General features: G+C 32.9%; 2 protein-coding genes across 3 annotated transcripts; both read right to left on the bottom strand.

The window, feature by feature from the left end:
• Positions 1-400: 400 nt before the first annotated feature.
• Positions 401-7,286, bottom strand: LOC140834126 (organellar oligopeptidase A, chloroplastic/mitochondrial-like). 2 transcript variants are annotated; one of them, XM_073198784.1, is made up of 17 exons: positions 7,146-7,286; positions 6,684-6,851; positions 6,469-6,592; positions 5,410-5,486; positions 5,123-5,266; positions 4,797-5,027; positions 4,620-4,710; positions 4,218-4,339; positions 3,618-3,725; positions 3,285-3,530; positions 2,913-3,058; positions 2,399-2,516; positions 1,376-1,535; positions 1,253-1,284; positions 1,062-1,127; positions 902-973; positions 401-730 (listed from the first exon to the last, which is right to left on the bottom strand). In XM_073198784.1, exons 1-17 carry the CDS (start codon positions 7,251-7,253, stop codon positions 647-649), a joined length of 2,097 nt encoding a protein of 698 aa, XP_073054885.1. In that variant the 5' UTR covers positions 7,254-7,286; the 3' UTR covers positions 401-646. The 2 variants fall into 2 exon arrangements, with proteins under 2 accessions (XP_073054885.1, XP_073054886.1); XM_073198785.1 differs by lacking the exon at positions 7,146-7,286 and having other exon boundaries at positions 5,410-5,481.
• Positions 7,287-12,903: 5,617 nt separating this feature from the next.
• Positions 12,904-21,377, bottom strand: LOC140833444 (aspartic proteinase 36-like). Its single transcript, XM_073197775.1, has 10 exons — positions 21,044-21,377; positions 17,757-17,886; positions 17,151-17,398; positions 16,468-16,695; positions 15,347-15,509; positions 15,180-15,253; positions 14,281-14,377; positions 14,104-14,158; positions 13,596-13,667; positions 12,904-13,147 (listed from the first exon to the last, which is right to left on the bottom strand). Exons 1-10 carry the CDS (start codon positions 21,277-21,279, stop codon positions 12,975-12,977), a joined length of 1,476 nt encoding a protein of 491 aa, XP_073053876.1. The 5' UTR covers positions 21,280-21,377; the 3' UTR covers positions 12,904-12,974.

Below are 21,377 nucleotides of genomic sequence, written 5' to 3'. Positions count from 1 at the left end.
AAGTCTATAAATATAAATTAATATATCGTTATAAGAAATAAAAATAAAACTACCCAACTATTCTAGTACGATTATATATCATCAAGTAAATTGATTATTTTCTTATGTTATAAATTGATTGGTTAACTCTAATTACATTGAAAAAAAAAATATCTATATAAGAGACACTACAATTAAATCTCAATATTAACGATTTGAATAATTGATTAATAATTTATTTTTGATAACATACAATGAACATCAGCATAAATTAAAATTTTAAAAATTACACCCAGCTTTTGAAACTATAAATAAGTTATATTTTCAAGCAGATTCATTTATTTAATCAAACTTCTATAGAGATATTTCTAAAAAAATTAAATATTAAAATATAATATAACACTTTGTTAGAGAACAGTAATAAATTAGAATTTAATTCTTTTCGCATTATGGAATTCTTTGAGGAATCGCAAGCACCAATCAATGCCAGTATTCTTTTCGCAATACGGAATTCTTCGATATATCGAAAATCACCTCGTTTATTCTATATCAAAGATGGACAAACTGGTTTAAAATGCCTTCGAATATCGAATGCCACGAGGCTTGGAGGACAATGGCGTTGCATGCCTGGATTCTTGTTGCATTATTTTGAAGGACTTGAGAATCGCTAAGGTACAACAACAGGTAGTAAACCATTGTAACGGAGAAATGGATCAGGTGAAGGCTCGCGCCCTCGAAATTCCATGAACACCTGAATGAGAAGCAAAATGAAAATATAACTCGACTGACAATATCAGCATAAATTTATAAATATAATCGATTCTGATTAACATTAGACGAAAACTTGTGTGAGATAATGGATTCTGATTAACATTTGCAGAGAACTTGTGTATGATAACACGCGATCTGGTGTTACAAGTACCTCATTAGGAGATTTTCCACCTCCAATGGCCAAGATTGTTTCTCTAAATTTACCGCCCATTGCTTTAATAGCCTGTTGAAGATGCATCAAGTTTAAACTTGAACCTGAATTTAAAAAAAGATACACGATGCAGGTAAAAGTTTGGAGCCAAAATACCAACATGTTCATTGTCCAAACCACCTTCTTCAAATGCTGAAAAAGCATCATAAGATAACACTTCTGCCCACTGAAACATCATAATTTTGATCAAAGTTCAAGCAAACTTTGAAGCGAAAAAATTAGTGGGGGTTCTTTTTTTCAAAATATTAAATGAGTAACTAGATATCTCAAAGAATCAGTTAGGGAATCAACCTGATAACTATAATATCCAGCTGCATATTTATCTGCATTTTGGACATACATGGTAAAAAAAATGTCAAATCACAGTCGAACATGAATCTGGATTGGATGAAAGAAGATACGCAGTCGGCCAACCTGCAAAGATATGGCTAAAACTACAAAGAAATCTGTCTTGTGGAAGCAAAGGAATTACATGAGTCTTTTTTCCTATTCTCTGATCTATGTCATGTACCGACTCTGCCGCACGTGGATCATATTTTGAATGTAGCTCCAAATCCAAGCTAGCATAACGTAGCTGCAAGCACGAAATGGTGTTGAAAATCATACAAATATACCACGAAATATAGTTATGATGAACTAGTGGTGACAGTCACCTAACACCCAAGGCATCAAAGAGTACTCTTTGTTCCTAGTTGGACGTATATGGTGGTAGATAAGTCATTTTTATCTTATCAATAATGCTCAAAAAGCAGTTATAAAGGAAAATAAAGTTTGAGCATAGTTATTACAAGTCCACATGGGGTGTGCAACTAAGCCCAATGCCCATCGAGGCCCGTCCTTTTGCATAGACAACCCTTGTGCTTAGAAGCAAGGGCTTGGCCTTGAAAGATGAGCCCGGGTGTGGGGGGAGATTTTTGCTTTAATGTGGGTTCAAACCACGCCTTTCCTCAACTGGTAGAGGTTTGTGCCGCTAGATCACTAGGGTGTTGGCTAATCCTCAATTGGGAGAGGTTTGTGCCACTAGACCACTAGGGGTGTTGGCTGATACTATCTTATTTTCTCATAGATAATGGTTATTTGTTCTATTGATGTTCAATAGTTTGTAAATTACATAATTGATCGTCTACTATAATTATTTTCAAATATTTAGATTCTACCATATTAAATCATAGGAAGCCTTTGACAGCTAAGACGTATGGCTAGCCATAGGAATCCCTTCGATAAGACACCACCTAGCCTTGGACCTGAACTCTAATATCAAAGGGTTCAACCGTTCAAGAATCTTATTTTCTGATGGTCTTGGAACCATTGAGCAATCATCAAGAAAGAAGCATTACATGTTCTGAAATAGTAGAGAAAGGTACTCTCAATGGCCATATTAATAGATAGAGAAAAAAGTGATAAAAAAACCTTTCACAGTTTTAGCTTTAAGTTTACCTGACGAAGCAATAGTGAACCGGCCCTAAATGTTCTTGCAGAAAGAACTCTCAAGCATGTCTCTTCTGCAAGAGATTCTCCAGTTTCATAATGCCTGGCTATGCTTAACATAGTGTCCCTGAAAAGGCATGCAAGATTATTAGCCACTGTTTTGCTGCCACAACTTGTATAACTTGAGTTTCGGTGGAAACTTAAGTTGCCCGTTTATCTCATTTTTCAAATAACTCACGTAATTACGTAAACAGCCTTCATAAATTTAGACCGCGTGCACACATAATTTGGAAACCTGATATTGTTAATTCATGAGGTAGTGACATCAAATATGACATAAATATGAGTTGCAAAGGTGCTACGGTAGCCAGGGGAGGAGAAACTAAAGTCATGTTGCCTGTTTATCTCATCATTAGTAACAAAGCACATAAAGTTCAATAATGTTTACAGTGGGTTCAGAATATACAGTAGGGACATTATAATTTGGTAGAAGACAAAGGATGCATAAGTAGAGATCATTTACCGTTGGTAACACCAGTTTTCCATAAATTGAGAAGCTATTTCTACAGCATCCCATTCTATTCCTTTAGTGCCTGAAACAAGACCCTCATCTTGTCTGGTGAGCATATGCTGAAGCGCATGGCCAAATTCATGGAAGACAGTCTCAACCTGAAGAAATTATGAACATTCACTGAAAAATAAAGATGTATCATAAAACCGATGAACAAATAGATGCATATATATTGACTATGGCTTATAGGAGCTGAATAATGGAAATAAAAACTAAAAAAATTAAAAAATAATCACGGGGTCGGGCGATGGTAAGAGATAACTGAATGAAGCTAAAGTTCAATGCACAGTTTTGATTAGACTCAAATAGTATTCTGATGCACACCTCACGGATTGTCATGAGACTAGGCTTGTCTTTAACTGGTGGTGTTTGATTGCACACAACATGGCAAATTGGCAACCTAGGTGACTTATTGTCACTAGAAAACACAACAGTTCGACCAACAACGACATCCATCCACGCTCCGCCGCGTTTCTCTGATGGACGAGAGTAAGGATCAAAGTAAAAGTATGCTATGGTAGTGTGTGAAGAGTCCTTGACTTTGTAGAAGCTGACATCTTTATTCCAAACCTGCATAGAAGCACAAATGTCCAAACATGTCTTGGGTTCTCAACAAGAAAGACAACCTAAAGCAGCAGAATTTTTAAGAAACTTTACCGGAGCAATGCCATCAGCTGGCTCAATGTCTATGCCAAACAGCCTCTTTGCCAGGTTGAAAAGACCGTCCATGACCTTTGACAAAGAGAAATATGGGCGTAGTTCTTCCTGAAAAAGTAGATTTCTTGAAGAAAATTGAACTAAAACTTTGCTTCACTATCCAACCAATTTCTTTATGTCGTTATCAAGGTGTAGTCAGAACATGCATAAATGTGCTCATCAGTTTCATTATAAATATTTTAAAATTTATTATTTTTTATAAAAAAAAATCGAACTGCCTATAAAATTTGTTATCTGCCTAGGCAAACGATTTTTCCAGCACCGCCTAGAGTCACCGATTTTCTAAAAATCGATACGGTGGGTGACCGCCTAGGACCTAGGCGCCACCTTTTGAACAGTGGTTTTTACCTAACAGGAACTAGAATACAAATGCATATGGTATGATGATAAAGTGAATGACTCTGGTTGTTGGAAGTGTATCATTATAAATCAGAATTACCATCTCAATGTGAAATTTTAGACATAAAACTTATTCCATTCTCAAAAAATGTTATGTTTGAAGCATTCTATTGGTAAGATAAACTAGGGAGGGAAGCCAACCTCATTTATGTCATAATTGGACTCACGGAGCCTTTCACTCCAGAAGTTAATGTCCCACTGATCCATATCTTTAGCCTCTTCAGCACCTCGACCTATAGCAAAGTCTCTAATATCTTCCATGTCTACAGGCATCCCAAAAAATAATCCACAAAAATATACAAGAAAAAGTTAAATATCTATAACATCATAATCATATACAGGCATAAAAGAAGTTCCCAACTGAGCCACTTGGGCCCATGAGATCACACATTCTAAAAGTTCAAGATACCGATAAAAATTTAATAAATTTGAGTTGTAATAATATCACCACTTCACTCAACATTCATTCATACATATTCCGTCACATATCATTATTTCAAGCGTTGATCAAACATGTCAAGTTAAAATCATCCATCTACGTACCCTTAACGGCAGGACTCCAAGAAGCATTATGAAGCTTTTCTATTAGATCATTCGCTTTATCAATGGTAGCCATTTTTGTTTCCATGCTGACCTAAAATATGAAACTTGTGAGCTTCTGCGAGAAAAACATTGTGCAAGAAAACAAACTCAGCTCAAGACTCGTGAAATTAAAGATACCTCAGCATAGTTACAATAACCAAGAAGCTTCGCTTTCTCCAATCTGAGCTGCAAAATCCGCTCGATAAGAGGCGTATTGTTTAGAGGTCCATACGACGCACGGGTTACATAGGCCCTGAAAACTTCTTCTCTTAAAGATCTATTAGAACAATGCTGCAAGATAGAGCGATACATTGGACCATCCAAGGTAATAATCCAAGGGCCTTTATCAGCAGTCGCCTCCTCATAACCCTTTTAATAATCAAGAAAGTAAGAAAATTACTTCCCAAGTGAGAAATAAGGCCTCAAATTCAGCTCAAAAAAATTAATAATCGACTGTATGATACCTTGCGAATCGCAGTCTCTGAAGCTATCGTCAGGATGGTAAAAGGCAAGCCTTGGATTTCCTTTTTGTCTGTTATAAGTTTCTCAAAGTTTTTTGTGGCATCTAATATGTTCTCTTCAAATTTCTGACCAAGTTTTTCCAGCTCCTAAATCCCCATGAAAACGTAGGAAAATGGAAAATGATTCGTCGCGTCATTAATTTAAGTATCTTGTACTGATAGTCTGAGGAAATTCAATAAAAATGAGTTGTTCCATTGATTGTAGATGATAAATTTCCTTAGGCCAATACCTGTTCTATTTCATTAAAGCGCTCTCTGCTGCTATCATCAAGAGAAACTCCATTCAGAACTGCTTCTTTTAACTTCACTGCATAAAATTCAGAATTGAATTCGATGGAACTAGCTATAGCAATAATTGTTTGATCACTTACGTTTAGGACGATATTTTTTATACTAAAGATAATAAATTTATTTTGCAGGAGTTTTCATTACATTAAGATCCATAAGAAACATTCCTAAATTTCAATACAATAATCTTTCATTTTTAAATAAAGTAATGCCACTAAGATTTTGCTTTTCTTAATCATGGGAGCAATCAGGTCTAAGATTTTTTGGGGTTTGAGTCAAATTTTAAAAGCTGAGCACCTCAAACAATAGGGTGCATCATTCAATTCTTTCATTAATTTGAGTTTTTCAAAACCAACCCATGAAGTTTAGACATAATGAAAAAGACAGTAAAGTAAAATATTTAAACTATTTGTATTAAGGCTAACATATTCCAAATAATCTCAATTACATAGAATCCATCTTGCCATTTTAAAACCAAGTATTAACTAAGTCTACATAATTAAGAAGTTAAGATCTCTCTTTTGTTTATAAATGTTAACAAAACCAATCCATTTAACATTCCTTGCAACATAATTGATCAAAGATAAAAATTCATTAATTTCAATTTGAAAAAAATTCTTTCTTTCGGACCAATGAATCTAATACAATGATTAACTACACTTTTTTTCGGCCCCTCTCAAAATCAAGAAAGAGACATGCACCTATCAATCTCATGACCTCAAGTCCAGCCTGGATGGTATTCTTGCTCAGCCTTTGCTAACATACTAGGTTGGATTATTTATATCCCAAAAACTCCAGTGAACCGTCTCACCGGTTAATTTTATGATATGTTATAAGAAACGACCCATGAAAATATTATTGTTTATGTCAAAAGTATAAGTTCACATTTTATGTATGGACTAGATCGACCGATCTCACATGAGACCTAAATATATAAATGTATGTGCATGTGTCAAAAGAATTTTGATAAACGTTGAAATTAAACCGAAGTGTAAACTCACTGAGCACCACTCGTTTGCGGGCGTCATTCAAATTTTCCCAGTCCGAGGAATCTCTAATAGCTTTAAACGCATGGTAAATGACCTTGCTCTGCCTTAATTTCAACTCGAATTCAACCTTTGCGGGCTGCAAATTACATTATTTTCTTTTACAGAAATCAGCCACGAAAAGCCGTTTTCATCCATGGAAACAAAACCAACCAATAATCCATTATCACCTGAATTTCCTCGATCGCGGCCCTAAGCTCCGGCGTATCCTTCACTGAATTGAGGTGACTAACGATCCCCCAAGCGACTGATAATCTGTCTATGATCTTCTCCAGAGGGATTACCAGCTTTGGCCATGTGGGCTTCGCTGTATTTTCCAATTCAATCAACTCAGCCTCCTACAGCTCACAAGCCAAAGAAATTGTAAGGGTCGGTCCGTGGCATTCGATTCAAGATGCACTTGGATTTAGATATAGTTCAAACTCTATCTAATAGATATGCATAAACTCCTTTAAATAAACATGAAATCAAACAATTCAAATCCCATTCACAAGTTGTCGCAAGCTATAAATAGTCTACCAAGGAACCAAAAAAATAAAACAAAAATTGATCCCTCAACTTCGTTAATCAAACGCGGTTGAAGCATATATGCAATTGAACTGGTAAAGAATTCTGGGCAGTTACCCACTCACAAGTTTGCTGAGTATTGATCGGATTGCGAGGCGGATATGTTTGGGTTCGATCACATCATACGGCGGGAAGGTGAAGTCCAGGAGCAGAGGATTATCCGTAGACGCCATGAATGAGTCGCTGTTAGGCTACAAGAGAATAGCAATCCGTGTCCAATACATGTATCCGGATTTTAATTTGTTGTTTTAAAAAAAAGGAAAGCGGCGACGGTTTAACCGCAAACCGTCGCTTTCTGCGACAGTGTAACCTAAACCGTCGCTAAGGCACGGATTTTAAATTGTTAAGTTACGCTAAATTTAAACAATTACGTTATTTATAGCTAATGACAGTAATTTAAATATACTTATAGTAATTAAATTTAGATAATAATAGTATTAAAAATTAAAATTTTTAAATATATGTAATTACAATTTTCAAATGAACAATTTTAACAATTAAGAGTATAAATAAATTAAAAAGAAAAAAAACATAATAAACAAAAACAAATGAAAAATTTACAAGATAAATTTAATTTTTCAAAATTGTTTTACTATATATAAAATTTATGTTACCTTAAAACTTAATTTACTTACAAAAAAAGTCTTTTAAGTAAATTAATTCAAAATATATTATTGAAAAAAATTTGTTATTATTATTATTATTGATAATTTAATGCATGTACTGTAAATCCCGATATTTTATTACTATAATATGAGATTAATCTGAAATGAATTATCTATTAATTGAGATAATTATAGACGGAACGGATCAGATCGGGAGAGCCGAAAGAAGATTTGGCATGAGGTACAACTTGCAAGGAAGGATCCCCGCGCACATGCGCGACATGTATGGGCGCACATGCGCGAGGAATGCAGAAGCATGCGCGCACTTGAGTGGCTTGAATGCGTGCACATGCGCGGAACGTCCAGAACCTTGGGTGCATATGCGCGGCTGGAGGCGCGCATATACGCGAGTAAATGGATGTGCGAGACAGAACCTCTCGCGCATATGCGCGAGATATTTTATTAGATTATTATAATTGACACGTTAAACAGTTAAAATACAATATGTTAATTATGAGAATTTTTATATTATTTATTAAAAATTAAACTTATAAAACACAACATCTACAATATAATTATTAAAAGAACAATTAATTCACTCGTATAATTAATTCCAAAACAATAATATATTAAATTTAAAAAAAATAATGTTACCTCTGAAGATTCACTCGCATGAAATAACATCTCAAAAAGTTAAGCTTTATTACAAAAACAAAAATTATAAAACAACATTAATTCAATAAAAATAAAATAATTTCATACCTGATAATTTTCGATAAAACCAAGCTTATCAACACAACGTCCGATCGAGACGAATTTTTATTAATCGAAACTGTCGCCGCAAAAAACATAACAAAAAATGAGTGAATCTAGAGAAGAAGAAAAACAAAGAAGACTTGCTGAGAAAATGTGTTCGAATTGTTACGTTTTCGGCGCAATTTAAATTGGAAAGAGGAGTCACGGGAATGGAAGGGAGGAGTCACGGGGTGGGAAAGTGGGGTCACGGTAGTTAGCTACGGCTTTTGGTAAAACCGTCGCCAATAGCGACGGTTTTTTAAACCGTCGCATATGCGACAGGTTTTGATTAAACTGTCGCCGATCGCCCTATTTTTTTAAAAAAAATTAAAATCCGGACACATGGATTGGGCACGGATTCTCCAGTCTGTTCCGGATTCTGAATCCGGAACTTCAATCTCCGGATTGTTATATTTTGATAAAGTTTTAGAATCTGTAATATTTTAGTAAATAAGTTTTAAAAATATATTATTTAAAAAAAAAACCCCAGTCATGAAGACCGACAAGCCGTTGGAAAAATTGAAATTGGCCACCAAAATTGTCTAGTTGACGGTCGGGTAAGCTGACTAGTAAATGAATCATCTTATCTATGTGAGAATTGTCTTCGTGACTGATGAATGGCCAAGATTTTTCCATGTATATATAGAACCATTTTATCTTACCTTGAAATGAAGTGAAGGTAGTGACCACATAGGTAGGATCTCATTAACCGTAAATGAATAAGAGGATTCTAGTTTTTTACGAGAAGGTAATCAGGTAGTCTATCTGATTTTTTTTAGAGTAAAATCTTAATAGGTATATTTGTTCTGAGAAATATTTTTTTTGGAAATATTTGAAGATTATATAAAAATTGACTACTTTAATTTAATATAAAAATAATAACACTTTAAATTTTTTTGTTGCAACATGATGAGTAATTAAGTATTGTGTGTGTAAACTAATGTTTGGATATATAATCATTTTTTGTATTGAGTAATTTTATGTGAAAATTTACAGATTGTGGTACCTCTCGTAGCACGATCCGACTCGAGTCCTATTAGGAAACCTAGGTAAGTCTGACCCGCCTCGTGGTCAAATTTATACTAGGGTTGATCTGAATTTTATGTTCTTAGAAATATTTCTGGTGCCATCTAATTTTTTTCATATATGAAGATCCTCCGACCCCTTGTTGTCATCCCGAACTCATAGATATTTAAGATGTGCTCACTAGACCGAACCTAAGGTAAAATTTTGGTTACATCAATTTGCATCGTCCGTGAAAAATCAAAGAAAAGATGGTGAGTTCAAGGTAGGGGAATAATCTTAAACATGAAGATCAAGGAGACTCTAGCCAACAACAACGCAATCGATGTTTCAATATTAGTGAACTCACTCAACTAATAACTACTACCACTGACCAAGTGCTAGCTCAGAGGCAAAGAAACAAACCACTCTCCTCCTAGGGGTGATCACGAAGCACATATGCAAGAAAAAAAAAACGGTGATTTAGGACATGGATCACTTGAGGGAGCAGCAGAACAACCCCACCTCCTCTCATTTGATGCATCTTTTTTCTGCTGACGTATTGGCAGAATAGTTGCACACTTGCACCCAGAGACGGATCTACGCTAGGGCTATACTGGGCTATAGACCAGCCCATTTTTTTATTTAGCGACGGTTGTAGCGACGGTTTTTGATAACCGTCGCTACTTTTGCGACGGTTTTAGTAAACTTGTCGCCGATGTGGAACGGCGACAGTTTTATCAAAAAACTGTCGCAATTATTAGCGACGGTTATTGCTAAAACCGTCGCTACATTATTAAAAAATAAAAAAAAGGTGGATCGGCGGTTTTAATTAGCGACGGTTTATTCAATAGAACATCATTACCACTTTGATGTTTATAATGCAGCAATAGATTTCATTTTGATGGAGTTAAATACTCGGTTCAATGAGTCATCGGTGAAACTTCTTTCTCTTAGTATAGCTTTAGATCCTAAAAATTCATTTGACTCATTTAACAGTGATGATATTTGCAAGCTTGCGAAGAAGTTTTATCCTGGAGATTTCACAGATCAAGAAATTGTTGTTTTGAAGTATGAATTGATACATTTATAAACTCGATGTGATGCAGAATTTAAAGGTTTCTACACTTGTTGAGTTGTGTCAGCAATTGACCGAGAGTGGACGGTCAAGTGTTTATGTTATGTTGACTAGATTGATTCATCTTGTTTTGACATTATCTGTGTCTACTGCCACTATTGAACGGGCTTTTTCAGCAATGAAGCATGTGAAGACGGCACTTCGCAATAAAATGGAGGATGACTTTCTTGCCGATTGTTTGACACTCTATATTGAACGAGATTTAGCTAAACATATTGGTGTAAATTCTATTATTGATGAATTTTATGTTTTAAAATCCCGTAAGGCACAACTTCGTTGAACGATATAATGTACTTTTTTTTTAATAATATATAACTTATCATATTTAGTTCAAGCTCACCCCAACTCTTATTCCTGGATCCGTCCCTGCTTGCACCAGAACTTCAAATTCTCGAACGTGGGGGAATATGATGGGACGAGAGACCCTGAAGAGCATCTGTCACGTTTTAAAAAAATGTGGCTCTCTTACATCAGTACTCGGATCCCATCAAGTGTTGGGTCTTCCTTACCACCCTGGACATATCGGCCCAACAATGGTTCAATCTGCTTTGCTCGGGGAACATCCAGACCTTCCAAGATTTCAGCGGAGCATTCCTCCACCAAAATTTCTAGTAGCAAGAAACCGTTGATGACAGCCTTGAGCCTCTTCAACGGTATGCAATAGGAGCAGAAGGTTTTGCGAGGGTATGTCAAATGATTCAACAAAATGGCTATCAAGATTCCCTCCCTCACAGCAAATCTACTAATAAATGCTTTTAACCAAGGATGTTATGGCTATCACTGTCGTTTATAACTCCTAATTATATGGTTATGATATCTAGAAGAATATTTAAAGAAAAGCCTAATAGCAAACATGCTGTGTACAATAATTATTCTTTCTGGGTAAAATAACCGATACGTGACGCTTGAGCTATTGATTATAAATCTTTGTTTAATTCAACGTCTGGTTCAAGTTTTACAAAGAATTAGAGTCATAAATTCATTATGGTATCTACATATATATATTTTATTTATTATTCATATATCATACTACATTCATAATCATATTCCACTAACTAAAAAAATCGTAACTATTTTCTCATTTTTCAATCACATGTTGACGTCCATAATCATAGACATTATCAACGGAAAGCAACAAAATCACTGCATGAAAATTTTGTGATACATGAATATTGATGATCGGTATGAAGATGTCATCAATAATCAAGGTCCTTGATCAGTGTCTCCTTAGCCCTCGTGTATAATGTTCAGAAAACAATATTTTTTATCCTGTTAATTGCAATTTTTTTCAATTTTTTATCATGTTATTGACCGGCTCATGATTTAATAAATTAAATTGAAATATTTTTCATTTTTATTCTTATATTTCACCTGAGTGCTGGCATGATATCGGAACTTCAACAATGTTCAGTGATATGTCATTATTTTTCGATGTCATATTATCATTTTCCAGTGTCACGTAAGAATTCCAGTAAAAAAAAAGAGGACAAAATGAAAAAAATTTGCAAGTTATTGGACTAACACTGTGAATTGATTTATAATATGACAAAAAAGAAAAATGTGTAAGTTAAATGACAAAAAATGTTGTTGTCCCTTAAATATTATGCTAATGCATTCCATTTCTAACTAATTATATTTCCTTGTTAGATACTCTCTTTAAGAATTTCATGACAATCATATATACACACGACTTAAAATGAAATTGAAATAGCATTTACTTTTACAAATATTTCTTAATTTTAATTTTTTTTATACATTTAAATAATATTAATCAGTTTTAATTAAATTGGAAATTTTGAATAATAAAATGTAAGACAATATTTTTAAAACATATAGAGAAATCAATGAAGGATTTATCGTCTATTTACACTATAATTTATATATATATATATATATATATATATATATATATATATATATATATATATATATATATATATATATATATATATATATAATGCAGAAATTGGAACTCTAATCACTTAGATAATTAGTGTAGATTTGAATTACTTCATTACCAACTATGAACTCGAAAGTATTATCATTATTGGTAACTCTTAGAATATGCATTATAAATAAAAATAAATTTATTTTAATGTGATATGATGAAAAATTTAAGTCGTTTGTTGATTTCTAACTGAAATTCAAATATTATTTTAGTAACCCAAATTTTAATTTTTACAAAATTATGGGGTATTGCTAGTGATTTGTGAATAATTTAAAATCAGAAATATTTTACTCTATATATGAGTAGATGTCATGATTTTATGACAATTTTTGCACACAAAAAAAAAAATTTATTACATTAAAATGGAGAATGGTACTAAGGAATATAAATACATGTCCAATTAATGCTATATAATTGTTAAAATAACGAATAATGATATGAGGAATAATGTAGAGGAATTTTGTATTAACTTGTGACAAGCCGAGTTGTTATGTCCAATTCCATTGTTATTTCCAGTTTGTCCTTCGTTAATCAGTTCATATGTACCATTTATAGTTGACACATTCACGGACGATGAACCTACAAAACATAAATCTTTTATAAGATATTAACGTTAGAGTAACTGTTACTTGTATATCTGCAAAAAAAAAATAATACTTTTGACATAAAACGTAATATTTTTCCATGAATTGGGTTGGAAATCTGTCTCAAGAAATTGACGGATCAGATGGTTTGTAAAACTCGTCATGTATGTTGGTTTATATAGATTTAGGTCATCTAATTTGCCAAAATTGATCTTAGCATGACTTTGCATGTTTTGTCCAGGATTTTTTTCAACGTCCGATATAAATTATCTCATATCTGACTCGACCTATGAAAAGTAAATTACCACTTAGATGCAAAAAATATTACTTTTCATTTCTGATATAGATCTGATTGACCCGTCTCACAAGAGACTTATTTTTAAAAAAATGAGTACCAATAACATCATTCATTAAAAAAGCGCAATGAGTGGTATAAAACTTACAATTGTAATCCATCCATCCAATTTTTTGACGAGCTAAATCATACACAACAATCTTGTTTTGCAGAATAATATCTGTCAAAAGGAGAAGAAAAATAAATACAGATCTAAATCCAACACCTGATACAAAAAAATAATATATGAAAATTGTAAAATAGGTCCTGTAAATTGTCCTAATTTTGATTATGAATTTTAGTTAGTCACATTTTTTGTGTCTTAGTCCAATAACTATGTTTCTTTTGCACATTTTGTCCTTCGCTGAAGTAAAGATTTTGTGACAGATAATACAGACATGATATCGAATAATGCTAAGTGTATGTGGTGCCGTTAACACTTTAGTGGAAAACTGACTCAATTTTTAAGATACATGACTAAAAATACAATTTAACATTTTGAGAGGCATTTATATCGAGATAATTTCGGGCCATCTTCTATAAACAGAAATATCGAAAACTTATCCGATACGTTTGCTCATAATTTTTCCCAAAATATGATTATAAAAAATACATACCTCCTAAGATTGTAAATCCTTGACCCGAAACTGGTTGAATCCCAATGCACCACACCTCGCCCGTCAAGAGTAGTTTAAAGCAAGTCATATTGTGTTCATACAATATTATACTTAAATAAATAAAAGAAAAAATTAAGAAAATAAAAGAAAAAAAATTAATATAAAATATATTCTTACTGTAGATTTTTCTTGTAAAAGATAATTGATGGGTGTTAGCTTCATTGATACAGCACCACCAACGTTTAAAGCAACGGGAGGGAATATTTCCAAGACACTGGAAAAAATTAAATTAAATTAATCGTATATAATTAAAAAAATGTGCAGTATCATAACTTAAACGAAGCAAGAAGAAATATATAGGTTTCAAACACAGAGGGGAAAAGTACAGAACATAATCATATATATCCCATGGGAATTATGTTGTGTTTATTAGGTAAATTACTAAAATCGTCTCGTAAGTTGATCTTAAAATAGTAACATTTTGGTATTGGTGGTATAAATTGTTTTTTTGTACTTTCAGTCTTCTTTTACGATAGTGCTGATGTGTTACCGAATATAGCTGACATGTCTGATTTCACGTCAACCATCTCGTTAAAAATTACTAAAAGAGCAAAGATAATAACTTATTGCGCTGAAACAAAATTTTGACTATTTAAATGATCTAAACCAAAATAGATCAATTTATAAGAAGATTTTGGAAATTCCCTGGATTTGTTTGTTTATTGGTTTTTAAATACATTTTCTCATATTTAAAAACATAAATAATGCTAATACCTCAATTTAAATTTATTTTGTAGGAATCCATTTTCAATCTCCTAATATTATATTTTAATTTACATAACATTTCATTTTTTTTAAATGCATATCTGATACATAATTTAAAAAATCAGCAGGGAGACAAAATTATATGATTTGACTTTTATTAGTAAATTTTATTCTTTTGTAAAAATATAATCATACATATATTTCATTTTCCAATAAATTTTTGAAAACTAAAATCAAAAAATACCGAAAATATAACCGAGTCCATAGTTTTTAGCAGTTATCACAATGTGGTAAAATATTTAGAAGAAAACCTGGAATTAGTTATGTAGCACTGGTTTCCCTTGTAAATAAAGGGTTGCACAGATTGTGAAACAGACTCCGTAATCTGCGAAACATGATAGTATTTCAATTTATTTGTCCCAAAATTTATAAGTTCTGATGTGTATCGATTTAAAAATCGCGTTTTCGTGTCACTCACCGCTTGAACAAAGGTATTATACGCTTCTTGGGGGAAATATGCCAGAGTTGTTCCTGAATCGACTATCGTACCCCCGTCGTCTGTTGTCGCGAAGACTGATGAATCGATGGATAATATCTTCCCGTCTACAGAAATACTTTGTAGATTTACGTTGTAGTGTGGCCTGAGAATTAGGACACGGAAATAACATGTTAAAGATGCAAATGGCATGTCATTTTTAATGACAATTTGTTTCTCGAGATATAACGATTTATTGTGATTTCCGAGCAGAAGCATTCCAAGAAATCATTTGGTAATTTTTCTGTATCCTTGGTTTCACCATTAATATTTCCCACATAAAATTTGTTTTCCAAGAAATTAAAGTACGATGATAATATATATTTGACATATAAATCTACATTCATCCAAATTATCTATTGTGGACTCGACCGAACTTTACTGTCCTACACAATAAATCAAGTTGGTGGAGACTGTCGTTAATTTAAATTCTCATTCTTATTTTATTGCTTCAATGTATTAATTGTACGAGTTAGGATGCTAATGCACAATGTAAGCAAATAATATTATATACATAAGGTGAATCTATGTTACATCGGGAGTTTTACTCTCGGTGTGTTTGTATAAGATGATATGTCGATCATCTAACTGCAAAATAAAATAATTTTGATTGATCCACATTTTTTTTTTTGTAAGTGAGACAATCGGCCGATCATCTTATATATATATAATAGGTAAAATTATATTTTTGGTCTTGCATATTTGCTTTTTTACGATTTTGGTCAGCTATATGATCAAATTTAAGTGTTAGTCAATGTATCTTCTGATTATTGGTAATTTTAGTCATTTTTCATCATGAGCGATTATGTGACACTACACACGTCAGCGCTGCATTGGTGTCACATCAGTGTCACATTAGAAAAATGAATAAAATTACTAAAAAGACAAAAATATGTAATAAACTAAGACTGAAATTTGACAATATAGATGACAAAAAATCGCAAATTGATGAAAATATAGACAAAAAATGCAATGTTCCAACCAAAAAAAAACCCCCCAAATTGTAAACCCCCAGAATTTAAATAAGAAAATCAGACTCATGATTGAAGTGTGGTTATACGTACTGCGAGGGGACAATGGGCGTATAGACAATATTTTGATCGACAACTTGGCCAAGCACCAGGATACCGCCGCCTCCGCTGCCTCCATTCAGGCAGTGAGAGAACGCATGGGGAGTGATTCCTTCCGAAGAAAGCTGCGAGATCACTGATAAACTAGCTTGCCCAAACCCGAATATGCCGTCTATGGCTCTATCAGTACTCGTAAGATCACCCGTCTCTAACCTGCTACATCTGCCCGTACTAACGAGGTTAGTTAGATATATAACGAAAAAATTGTAAAAGTAATCCTCTAAGTTAGTCTGTTTTGATTTTTCGTTTTTGTGAGTAATCTAAAAAATCAAATTCTTGTCTTAATCGTTTTACAAATCAAAAACATCGGTTGTCATTTCGGCAATATCTATGTGTCACATCAGCAATATTTGACATGTTAGGAAAAGAGACTTAAAGCCAAAAAAAAGAGGGAAATTTTCATGATTTTCCTAATATATGACTTGAAAACCATTTATTTTGATTTATAACATTTTCAGAAACTAAATGGACATTGTCTTCTTTTTAGCAAAAAAAAAACGCCTAGGACAATGCTTACAAACCGAATGGACCATATAAATACGTAGTTCTACACAAGGAAGGCTGCCTAAATTAGTTATATATAACACATGAACATTACAAGAAGGATCAGAACTCACCCGAAAACAACATCGGCCGAGGAACTCGTAGTCTCCGAGTTCCCCAAGATAATGTTCAAATTCAGCAAGTCTGATACATAATATCCCGACGTCCCACTCCCATCCCCGTAGTGGAAATCGTATATGCAGCTGTTGCTAATCGAGCAGCTCGAATCAGAAGATGCGTAACCCATAGTACATCTTGAATCTAAGCAAGATATTGGAGAAGATGTCGTCGATTCTGATGGATTGTAAAGCTCGAGCTCAATCTGTTCAAACATAGAAAATATAAGCCTCATAACTGTTTATATAATTTTTTAACTAAAATTAGAAAAGCTTTTAGTTAAAATAAATTAAGATGTTCATTTTGAAGAAGTTCAAATTACCAAAAACATCATTCCCTAACTTCACCTATTATGTGTTCACATTCTTTAAGTCGTCGAAATTTGGTTGTTTAGTCCAAGCGGAAATAAAAAGTTATTAGTAGACTCGAAGATGGACATAATATGAACCAAAATAGGGCAACTTCTATTTTTTTTTTTTTTTTTTTTATCGATAGCTTATTAGAAATAATAAATATTGAAAAAACAATAAAAATAATTTCACAGATGGAAGGGGGAAAATCACATTGAGGTTAGTGGTTAAGGGGCAACCCAAACAAGGCTCACAACCAACCCACAGCACATCACTCCCAGTATCGATCTGTACGTAGAATTCTCGAGGGGGACTGCCCAATTGAATTCTTGTGTAATATAGCCTACAAAATTGAATTGTATTAGAGGCGGGGGAAATATAAAATCTACAAGAAATTTTAAAAATTCTAATTCTAAATTGCATCAAAAAAAAAAAAGTTTAATTGCATTCAGCTATTTGTACTAAGCCTAAACAAATAATGGCCCCATGTAATTTTTTTAAAAATTAAATTTTAAAGAGAAAATATTCAATTTGGTTTTGTAATTACTAACGTGATACCAGTCATTGTTAACATATTCAATGTCATATTATCATACTCACGAAAAGCCAAAAACAAAAACCATTTTGAGGTCTAAATTGGCTATTTTCGTTATTAGAAATCTATTTCTTAGATGTCATGCCATTTCAAATCCAAGAATTTTCATCACGTAATTCAAACCCACACTTAGAGAGTTACAACTTTTTTTTTTTGAAACCCTAATCTAGGAGGTGGGGGGAGGGATCGCACCCTTGCCATTTTCATGGGGAGTACAAGTGAGAATCCATGAGCAACCAATTGGGTGGGTCGGGTTTCGGGTCAACCCGCGAATTTTTTTTAGTTTTTTTCCAACCCGAACCCGAAGCAACCCGAAAACTTCCAACCCGAACACGAACCCGTATAACCCGACTCAACCCGCCTAAGCCGAATTTTATTAATTTTTTTAATTTTTTTAAAAAAAATTAATGAAAAAAATTTAAAAAAAATAAAAAATAATAATAATATTTTAATTTAAACACATAATAACAAAATTTTTTATTTAAATTTGAAAGTTTAATCATAGAAAATTAAAAGTATATTTACTAAATCAAATAAAACATTGTTAAAAAAATAAAAATATGCAAAATAAATATTAAATGATGAAAATTTATCATATAAATATACAATAAATTTTGTTCAAACATACAATATATAAAAATATAGGTAATATTTTCAAAAAAAAAGTTCGTGGGTCAACCCGCGACCCAACCCGAAACCTGCCTAACATGGCACTAACCCGAATTCACCCAATCCGAATCCAACCCGAACCCGAAAAACCCAACCCGAATCTGATTTTTTTTCGTGTTGGGTCGTGTCACATTTTGACACCCCTAGTCCTGGTCTCTAGAGAGTTACAACTTACATACCATTAAAAAATCTTATTGCTTATATTTAACGATGAGTACATGTTGCATATATCTAATTTAAATATGGTAAATATAGGAATTTCGAAAAATCAAATTTTAATGGATTATATATTCATTGAAATAAAAATGATTCTAGGAATAAAACGTAAATCAAGAGATTATAATAAAAATATATTAAAATTTAGTTCTTCTTGTGACACCGAAAGAGTAGATAAAAATATACAAACATGTCTACCAAACTATTACTCTATCTTTTATGAAAATAATTTAGATTAATCTTCTATTATTAAATTTTTTTCGGGAGAAAATTATTACATTTGAGTCTCGAACTTGAAACATCGTCTCAAATTTGATATTTTCGTACCAAATGAACTTCAAGTAATTTGAGTTGGGAGAGAGAAATGTTACATTTGAGTTTCGACTAAGACATCGTCCAAAATTTGACACTTCCGTAACAAATAGGATACCATTAATTTGAGTTAAAAGCAATGTCCTTAATGTTTGGTAGCCTACAAATGAGGTGCCGCCCATAGAAGCTATTGAGCAAGATATTCATTAATGGCAAAAACTTGTGTGAGACGGTTTTACGTGTCGTATTTTTTAAGACGGAACTTTATTTGGATAATCCATGAAAAAATATTAATTTTTATGCTAAGAGTATTACTTTTTAGAGTAGGTCTCATGTGAGACCGTCTCACGGATCCTAATCTGTGAGACGGGTCAACCCTATCCATATTCACAATAAAAAAGTAATACTCTTAGCATAAAAAATAATATTTTTTCATGGATAACCTAAATAAGAGATCCGTCTCACAAATACGACCCGTGAGACCGTCTCACACAAGTTTTTGCCTACTTTTTATTGTGAATATGGGTATGGTTTACCCGTCTCACGGATTGTGATCCGTGAGACGGTCTCACATGAGACCTACTCTTAATTAATATATCTAATATACATATTAATTTTTCTCTATCCTTAATATTACCAATTGGCATGATAAAATTTTACCAAATAAAATAAAGGCAATAAATTGTGTTAACACACACAGAAAATAAAATAAATATATAGCAATAACCTATTAAGCTACAGATTAAAACAAAAATTTAACTGCTTCAGATAAAATAAAAAAAATAAATAAATTAAACGCCTGTGTAGGCCGGACCTGCAGGCCAATTTAATTTTTTTCCCATTTTATATATCATGTTTTCTACCTGAGAATATCCTTATCATATCAGAATAAAAACATGATATCATGCTTAGGTCTTAGGAATACATGGGCTTCATGCCCGTGAACAAAAAATTTCATGGGAAAATAGCTGAGACAAAAGTTTGATTATTTTTCCTCGACACATTATTGTCTTGTTTCCGTGCTCATGATTATTGGTAATATGTTTGTAAGATAATTACTATCAACTTTGAAATGATACTACTATAAATTTTAAAGCTACATGAACTTAGAAATACTTAGAATGCTATCAATTTGTCGTACAAACTTTTCAATATTGAATTCTAAGCGTTAACAACTTAAAAATCCAAAACCAGAAGAAAACTCTCAGATTTAATTCAAAAGTTTGAATTTTAAGTATATAAGCTTAGAAAATTCAAATTCAAAAGTTTATATCGTGCAAACTCGGATTTTAAGTGCAAATATTCAAAATATTTGCATGTCTAACTAAATTAGAGAGGAATGGATGAAAAAAATAATATGCAAATGCAAATAGAAGTGGGTTCTACACACCATTTCCCGTCAGTTCACACTTGCGAATGAATAGCTCAAATTCATGTGAATTCTTGTAAATTTTTTTATTTTTTTTTCTTATATATATATTTCATTAATCTTTTCGCTCAAGAAATTCGAATTATGATTCATCTCAAGTCTCAACCTAGTTGATAATCAAGAAATAATTTTATTACGAAAATCTATTAACGATATAGATTTCTCTCATTAACCGATTCGTTCGACGTAATTATCGTTTCTAAATTGCTACACAATCCATTTTTCCAACAATTTCAGCAAACAGAAAAACAAGATAAATATGTGATTAGATTTCTTTACCCAACAAGATAAGGATTATAGGTTCCCTGGACGGGGAAGTCTACGATCCCCGTAGAGTTGATCTGTTCCTTCAGTAATCTCCCATGCCTGAGTTGATCACGCGCTCTCAGTCGACTCAGTTCCATTCCTTCGTCGTTCCTTCTCTCCAGAGACAACATCACGCTCTTCCCGGTGGCGGCCTCCGCCACCATCACTGCCACCACCAGGAACGCCGCGGGGATGTTTAAGGCTAGCATTTCTTGAAAATTTCTTGTTTTTTTCTTTTCTTTTACGCTTACTAGCAGATTATTTTAATATTACAAAATCACCAGCATATTATGATTTTGATTTGAGA

Source organism: Primulina eburnea, chromosome 6 (genome assembly GCF_022965805.1).
Source record: "Primulina eburnea isolate SZY01 chromosome 6, ASM2296580v1, whole genome shotgun sequence".
NCBI classification, from domain to species: domain Eukaryota; kingdom Viridiplantae; phylum Streptophyta; class Magnoliopsida; order Lamiales; family Gesneriaceae; genus Primulina; species Primulina eburnea.
This window is presented reverse-complemented; position numbering and strand designations above follow the sequence as displayed.

Coding starts and splice junctions, on each gene's coding strand:
- LOC140834126 (XM_073198784.1), bottom strand. CDS start 7,253: ATGGCGTCTACGGATAATCCTCTGCTCCTGGACTTCACCTTCCCGCCG. Junction 6,593..6,683: donor CCGCGATCGAGGAAATTCAG/GTGATAATGGAT, acceptor TGTAATTTGCAG/CCCGCAAAGGTTGAATTCGA. Junction 2,517..2,912: donor GAAAACTGGTGTTACCAACG/GTAAATGATCTC, acceptor ATGCCTTTTCAG/GGACACTATGTTAAGCATAG.
- LOC140833444 (XM_073197775.1), bottom strand. CDS start 21,279: ATGCTAGCCTTAAACATCCCCGCGGCGTTCCTGGTGGTGGCAGTGATG. Junction 17,887..21,043: donor TATAATCCTTATCTTGTTGG/GTAAAGAAATCT, acceptor TCAATTTTGTAG/GCTATATTACACAAGAATTC. Junction 14,378..15,179: donor TGCTACATAACTAATTCCAG/GTTTTCTTCTAA, acceptor AATTTTTTCCAG/TGTCTTGGAAATATTCCCTC.